The sequence below is a fragment of the Xenopus tropicalis genome, chromosome 1 (assembly GCF_000004195.4).
Source record: "Xenopus tropicalis strain Nigerian chromosome 1, UCB_Xtro_10.0, whole genome shotgun sequence".
NCBI lineage: Eukaryota > Metazoa > Chordata > Amphibia > Anura > Pipidae > Xenopus > Xenopus tropicalis.
The window spans coordinates 191,978,803-191,987,378 of record NC_030677.2 but is presented as its reverse complement, the minus strand read 5'-3'; the positions used below and the strand labels follow the sequence as shown (position 1 = coordinate 191,987,378).

The 8,576-nt window shown below is 40.5% G+C and overlaps 1 protein-coding gene across 1 annotated transcript; it reads left to right on the top strand.

Annotated features, from left to right (window-relative positions):
• The first annotated feature begins 7,231 nt into the window (after positions 1–7,231).
• On the top strand, positions 7,232–8,135 carry hspb3 (heat shock protein family B (small) member 3). Its single transcript, XM_002941028.5, has one exon. The coding sequence runs from the start codon at positions 7,354–7,356 to the stop codon at positions 7,789–7,791; it is 438 nt and encodes a 145-aa protein (XP_002941074.1). The 5' UTR covers positions 7,232–7,353; the 3' UTR covers positions 7,792–8,135.
• The last annotated feature ends 441 nt before the right edge of the window (positions 8,136–8,576 follow it).

The following is an 8,576-nucleotide window of genomic DNA, read 5'->3' as shown; positions in this document are numbered from 1 at the left end:
GAACAGGGGGCGGGGCTTAGGGAACTGTTCCAAACCATATTATTACATTAAACATCATGAAAAGGCTGCATATGTTTTAATTGATGTATATTGCAAAGTTGCTTGAAATTATGTTTACTTTTTAAAAACCTGAAGGAGTGTTTGGGTGGAGTTCCCCTTTAATGGCAGATTTTACAAGGGTAAAATTATGTTTACTTATCTTCTTGTCTTTACTATTTGTATTCTATTATCCTAGTTACACACACTCACACACACACACAATAAGCAACCAGGATAAGTCATTGGCAACCCGGCGCTTCGTCTCTTGCCCGCACAGTAACGCATCCGTACTCCAAGTCGCAACGTTGGCTTGAACTGTCATTACATTAAGGGGCCCATTTAATAATGTTTGTATTTTTTCATGGACTTTACTAATTATGCAACAACGTGTGAAAACAAAACACAAAAGAAAGGACAAAACTGAAATGAACAGCAGGTGGCGCTGTTATATCAAATACATTACAGTATAGAAGAAAAATGATGTGAATTGAAAACATGCTTAGAAGCTCACTCTGAGCAGTTACTGTATATAGTGCTCTGAGCACGACAATTCTTACAAAAACACATTTTTAATTTTGCATTTTAATACATTCTTTCTTTTTATATAAGGATTTTTTTAATAATGACTAGACTTTCATGGTTTTAGTGGAAATGTGTTTTTTGGTTTTTTGAAAAAAACTCGAAAACCACGAAAATCCAAATTTTGATAAAAATCAATACAGGTATGGGATCTGTTATCCAGAATGCTCAGGACCTGGGGTTTTCCGGGTAAGGGATCTTTCTGTAGTTTGGATCTCCATGCTTTAAGTTTACTAAAAAATCATTTAAACTTGAAATAAACCCAATGTTCTGCCCCCAATAAGGGGTAATTATATCTTAGTTGGGATCAAGTACAAGGTACTGTTTTATTATTACAGAGAAAAGGGAATCATTTAACCATTAAATAAACCCAATAGGACTGTTCTGTCCCCAATAAGGGGTAATTATATCTTAGTTGGGATCAAGTACAGGTACTGTTTTATTATTACAGAGAAAAGGGAATCATTTAACCATGAAATAAACCCAATAGGGCTGTTCTGCCCCAATAAGGGGTAATTATATCTTAGTTGGGATCAAGTACAGGTACTGTTTTATTATTACAGAGAAAAGGGAATCATTTAACCATTAAATAAACCCAATAGGGCTGTTCTGCCCCCAATAAGGGGTAATTATATCTTAGTTGGGATCAAGTACAGGTACTGTTTTAATACTACAGAGAAAAATGAAATAATTTCTAAAAATTAGAATAATTTCTTTAAAATGGAGTCTATGGGAGATGGCCTTTCCGTAATTCGGAACTTTCTGGATAACGGGTTTCCGGATAAGGGATCCTATACATGTGATTTTCGGATTCGAATAGATTGTTGCATACGTGTTGCTCATATCTGTTTGTATTACTTGTGTGTATGACTGGGGGTTAATAAAGGCTTTTTAAAAAAGGGAATTAGAGTTTGTGTGTAAATTTATTCATATCTCTATGGATTGTAACTTGTCCAATACAGAGCCAGCTTTGCACCTCTTCTGAATTATTTATTTATATTGTAAGAAGAGGATTTGCTCTACAGCGCAGCGTGAATAAGTAGCACTATATAAATAAACATTTCTATACATACATACATACGTGCATACATACTTGCATATAAACATACGGTACATACATACATCTGTCTTGGAGACTGATGCTAAGGCAAATAAACCAAAGCGCCACTAGATGTCAGTATTGAGACACACATATCTAATATACACTATTTATTTAAAAATATGTTGCACACACAAAGTCAGGAAAATAACAATTTTATTGCGTATTTTAAAACATGTTCTCAGTAATGGGGGGATCATTTGCAAGAATAAGATCTGCACCAAACAGAGGCATAAAGCCGGCCATGCACAATAAGATTTGCTCACTTAGCGAGGTCACCATATAAGTGGGCAAAATCTGGGCCAAATATGGTGTCTGGGGCTGACTCAGGGGGGCCCCCCACTGTAGCCGGGACTCACAGGTGCACCACTTCCAACCCCCCCCCCCAACCTCCACATCACATGCCATGTTGCATTCTTAGGGCATGAGGGTGGAGGGCCCAAGTTGCCGGCAGGAATCAGTCTGTGAGTCGCTGAGGCCCATTTGGACTTTTTCCTGGTGTCTCGCTGGCCCAGTCCAACCCTTGCTGAATCAATGAGCAGATAAGCAGGCACTCAAGGGCTTTTTAAACCTAAATGAGTTTTGGCCAGATATCTATCGTTTATTCAACTGGGAAGGGCCCTACACAGACTGGGGCTGAACTGGCAGCTTAAATTTCCCATGTATGACCAGCTTTAAGGCTCGAGCATTCATATCCCAAAACCACCCAAGACCAGGTTTATGGTACTGAGCTTTTTATTTTTTGGTCGGGGACAAGAAAAACCCGATTTGCACGAATTGGATGAAGAAACCACGCAAGAGTTTGGGAACTCTCGTGTGGTTTTGGGATACGAATGCTCAGAAATGTGCCCCTTAATTTCTGGTTTCCAAAGTAAAACCATTTCAGGTGTCTGCTATAGTTTGTGAATAACACTTTTTTCAAAATAAAACTTATTAGTCAGTGTCTTACAAGGCCCCATTAACTCTGGGGCCCCAGCTGTGACTCTGAATGGCCAATTTGAACCTTTAGGGGTTAATGTAATAAGTTCCAATGTTTGCACCAGGTCTAGTTACCTATAACAACCAACTGGAAAGCAGCATCTACTAGCTGTCTGCTCAGAAGCATGTGATTGGTTGTTATTTGATAAGCGACCCAACACAAGCTTTGCTCGCACACATTAATCCATTGGCATAGCACTTTAAAGTGCAAGGATGTCACATTTTTATTGGGACATGACTTGGTTTTAGTAACTATGGTAGAACTTCCATTTTCTGTTTTTGTTTAACACATTCTGAATATTCAAATTATAGTTAGATTCATTTGTTATTTGCACAAAAATTTAAAATAATGGGTTATTGCAAAACCTGACAGTAAGGGGCAGCTTTTAGTTATTATAGTGTTATAACCACGGATTCAACCATAACATCATACACTAAGATTTTATCAACAAGAAATTATTACATATTGTTATTAAAATGAATATAAAAAGATAAATCTGAGCACACCACCAGAAATATTTGAAAAGCTGCCAGAATAAACATAGTTTACCAAACATTATTTCCCAGTCCCAGTAATGAATAGAAAGCAAACTGCCACTAGGTGTCAGCCTTGAGAAACTGATTCAGAGAGAGGAATTTCCTTTATATCAGTAAATATTGCCCTTTAACATCCTTTCCCTTGATCCACCCAGTGTCGGACTGGCCCACAGGGATACCAGGAAAACTCCCGGTGGGCCCAGGTATCAGTGGGCCCTCCTGCTTCTAGCCATTTAGCTTAATTTATAGACATTTCCTACTTCCCTATGGGAACAAATCAACTAAATAAAAAGAAGAATAGATTATAGTTCATAAAGACTAAAAACTAGGAAAATATAGAGGTTGAGTGAGAAGTGGATGAAAAATAGTTTGAAGAGTGGGCCCACCGTCTAAGGTTTTCTGGTGGGCCCTCGGCATCCCAGTCCGACACTGGATCCACCGTTTAGTGATGGGCTGTGTGCTCCCTCAGAGATCAGCTGACAGGAAATAATGCAGCTCTGACTGTAACAGGAAGTAGTGTGGGAGCAAAAGGCAGAACTCTGTCCATTCATTGGCTGATGGGGCCTAGCATGTATGTGTGCCTTGGCTTGTTTGTGTGCACTGTGACTCCTATGATCCCAGGGGGCGGCCCTTAATTTTAAAATGGCAATTTTCTATTTAGGATTAACCAATAGTACATACTACAAAAAAGTATTTATTAATTATTTAGATGAAGCAGGGTTTTACATATGAGCTTGTTTATGCAATATATTTTTTATAGAGACCTACATTGTTTGGGGTATAGTTTTCCTTTAAAGGACATGTAAAGCCTACATTTACTCAAATGGCATCATTTGTACTGCATATATCCCCTCCGCTTGCCAGCACCATCACATTTTCCTAAAGCAAATTGCAGCTTTCACCCGGTGGCCATTTTTCCTCTGATACATAATCAGATACACTTACTGTATATCTTCAAACAGCATATACACACACAGACCCTTATTCAGCATAAATTTCATCAAGAATACAGGCTCACACAGGCAGAACTGTCTCTGATAAAAGTTCTGCTTTGTTTGAGCTGAGCTCAGGAGAGAAGATTAGGAGAAAAAAAACTGAAGCAGACAGCTAGAGCTGAGTTTCTATGGGAACCAGCAATGCTATCTATTCACTGGCTGGAGGGTGTGTTTAGTAATCTGAGCTTGGAACAACTGAGCATGCCCACAAGCCAACAGCCAAAGCAAATTCCTGAGGGTGGAGGCTGAGTGGGTTACAGGAGGAGAAGGAAATCTAAGTGATAAAGGGGACACTGCAGCCTTACTGTTAACCTCAGGACAACCAGTGTGGCAGGTATTGAAAGATTTCAAAGAGGCTGTTCACTGATTAAATTTTTGTGTGTGGGGTTTACATGTCCTTTAATGCTGGTAGACAGGAGCAGCTACAGCCCTTAACTTGTGATTTAAGCTCTGATTGAGTTGCAGACCTACCACCCTGTGTATGGGGCTAAAATGATCCCCTTCCCCATGGATATATGATCAGGTGTCGTTCGGATATTTGTTGGACAGGGAGGGAAAACCTGTCTGCCAAGGACAGTGGCCGAGAAGCCATTGGGTAATGGATGAGGTCAGTAGTAGGGTTGCTACCTCACCCCTTTAATACCGGCCACATATTGAATTTATATCCTGCATGGCTATTAATTTAGATGCCTGCTGCATGGCTTCACAAAAATCATTCTAAATAAATTGCTAATAAGCTGTGCTGGATGTGGATTCAACATGTGGACAGTATTACAGGGGTGAGGTGGCAACCCTAGTCAGTACCGAACCACTTTTTACAGACTCTGTATGGTCTTATCAGATTCAGCCAATCAGATGATGCAGAGAAGGTGTATATGGGCTGCTTAGCAAGTCAAACCAGAGGCTGTAATTCTCAGTGCAGAACGTACAACTGCCTTCACATCACACACGTAACTGTGCAAGAGACACAATAGTAGGAAGTGGTTTGGCGCTTAATGACACAGGATGCTCAGACGGATGATTAGCTATCTTTCGAGACAACCACAAGGGTTCGGGACAAAAGCCTTGCATGAAAATGAAACTATACACATTACATATTTCTATGCCCTACATATAAAGTTCCTTCTATGGCTACTGAGGCACTGATGGAAGTTATTCCATATTCCCAGGAGATCTGAAAGTAACCTTATACCTCTCCCGAGCATAATTACGTGATCCGTTTAGTTCAGCCTTTCCTACCTCTGCGGAATATCAGTTACAGTATATTATCAGTAACACTATATTATCAGTTACACTATATTATCAATAACACTATATTATCAGTTACACTATATTATCAATAACACTATATTATCTGTAACACTGTATGGCCAAAAGTACCCAGACACCTGCCTGTCCAGCGTCTCATTCCCCGAGCTAAGGGGATTAATATGAAACTGGGCCTTCCTTTGCTTTTATAACAGCCTCTACTCTTCCATTAAAGCTTTCTACTGGTGTTTGGGACATTCTTGGTGGGATTTGCCTTCATTCAGTCACAAGAGGGATTGGACTGGAGTGTTCCAGTTCATCCCACAGGTGTTCAGTTGAGTTGAGATCAGAAATTTGTAAAGCCATTCTGTATGTACTAGGGTTAGACTGGGGTGCAAAAGGCCCACCGGGGCTGCTACCCCTGGGGCCCCTGAATGTAGAGGCCAGTTGGCATTTAAATTACACCCTTTTTGGGTCTGTGTCATAATAAATCATAAGATACAAATGCTATACTTTAAACTTGATCTTTCAGTATGCAATATATACTGCTTATAATGCAATTATAATCTGTAAAGGTTACTGGGACACAATAATGATAATATATTAATTTAAAAACCAATAACATTAAACAAATAACTTGCTAAATAGAAAATTGCTAACATCCCCAGTACCACATAGCTGCCCACATCCTTCTTCTGCAGGCAGCTGAGTGAACAATATTACCAAGCGCTGGATTTTTTATCTGGGCGCCCCAAGGCCACCCCCATTATAAGAAATGTTATTGTGGCCTCACCACAAATCCGGGCCTGATATTACCAGGGCTTGATGTTACCCACTAGTGGGGTCGGAACCACTCTGTAGTCTGTACTCAAACGCAATATTTTTTCTGCTAATGAACTGACATACAACAATACATTCTGCTACCCACTGCTGTTGTATGCCTGCTGCTGCCCTTACTTCATGGCTGAAGGATTTTACACATTTATTATTACAATTATGCCTCTTGTATGGTACCAGTAGAGTTTCCAATATAATTGGCCCATGAGATCAATACATAGAAACAGCCAATTCACCAAATGTGGAAAAAATCTGGAGCAGCAGAAGGAAACCCCAAAAAGAACCTCAAACAGATAATGGAGGGGTTCTAATCAAACCCAAAACTCCAGGCTGTGAGGCAGCAACCCTAACCATGGTGCCACTGCACCACCACCCATCGACATTCTACACCGACTTTGATAACCACCTCACCCCAGTGGCTATAAACCAGGTACAATACTTTAATAAAGAAGCAGGAAAGTAACCCAGTCAGTGGTAAATTGTGCCTCTGAGGGGCTTTATATGTGCTGCAGAGGGAGGCCTAGGAGAAAAAGGGTTAATATGCCCTTCCAGCCGGGAAATTAGGTGGCAGCTGAAAGCAGAGGGCTGTGCACCCACACCTATGGGCTCTATGGGCCGTCTGTGGAACCGTATGCAAAGGTCAAACCCCAATTATCCAACTACCTGAAATCGCAATACCTGTATGCAGTACATTTATGTTTCTCTTTTATCAAAGGGTAGCAACAACTTTCCTGAGAGAAGAATTAACTGAATTAAATAAACTGAGCATTAAACTGATTTGGATTATTATATTAGTAGAACAGACTAAACACTGAGTCACCAGCAGCAGAAGATATGCACAGCATCATGTTCTAAAAAAAGCATGTCTCTTTATATTGCTTATAAATAAACCACAAGCTAATCTCCATGGCTTTGACATGGAAAAATACAACAACAGAGCTACAAAAATAACAGCTTGAGGCAATTGTTCTGCTGAGCAAAGTAGCAAGCTTAGCCCAAAGTCCAAAGAGCCCGGGGCAAGCAGAACTACTTCTCTGGACCATGCAACAAGTAAGCATTCGCCACTGGATAGAAACTCCAGTACGCTATAAGGAGATGTTGGCAACAAGAGATCTCCAAGACTGTTCTCTTCATCACATGTTATTTGCTCTGCCAGGTCCTCAGTGCAGTGACCACAAGAAAAGAGAAGATGGACAACTGGACGATCAGCAGGAAGAAGATGATAAGTTTAAGGTGTTGTTGGATGTTGTCCAATTCCGCCCAGAGGACATCATTATTCAGGTTTTTGAAGGGTGGCTCATAATCAAAGGCGAGCATGGCTGCAGAATGGATGAACATGGCTTCATTTCACGGAGCTTTACCCGAACATATCAATTACCAAATGGAATCGGTCTGACCGACTTGTCTGCATTCTTCTGCCATGATGGAATTCTAGCTGTGGAAGGCAAACAGAAGCAAGGACTTGCACTCAAAGGCTAGAAGAATTGAACACTATGCCAAGGCCCGAACTGGCAATCTGTGGTTTCTGGCAAATGCCAGAGGGGCTGCTGTAAGGTGCCATAGACAGTCACTATTATTGGGCTGCTGGGGGGCCGTTTGGGCCCCTGCGTACTTGATGCCAGGGCCTATTTTGAATCCCAGTCCAGATCTGACAATGCCCCACACCAATCTATTATGTTCTAGAATCATCAAATAAATGTGTTGCTGGATGTGCTAATGTGCTGTTTCAGCTTTCAATACTGTGTCAAAAATGTTAAAAATATATCTTTGTTTACTTAATCTACTTTTTCTGAAAGGGCTAAGAATAAAACCCAACTATTGCATGCTTGTATTATCTAGCAATATAACGCCAGCTTTTGTTTCCAGCTCTTGTTTTTAATGTCAACAGCACATCTTCTGTAGAACAAACAAATATATAGAAGAAAGGAAAGTGCAAAGAAAATATTTTCGATGATACCCAAATTCTTTAACAAGTGCATGGGCACCAGGTCCCCTATTCTGGCACATACACAAGATTTTGGGGTGATACATTACTTGCCTTAATAACAGTGCGACAAAATGCCACCTGCTTGCTTGAAAGGGTTGCCTAGGGCGCCCGGTCAGCTTGGCCCGCCCCTGTATAGGGGGCACAGACTCATAAATAGAATCATTTTATGTTAATATAGAATGTCATATTTCCAAGTTTAGGGGGGCTAAAATAATTAAGCTGAAGGGCCCAGTAACTTCTATTTTAGCCACTAGTTCCCTACATTCAAAGAGAAAGT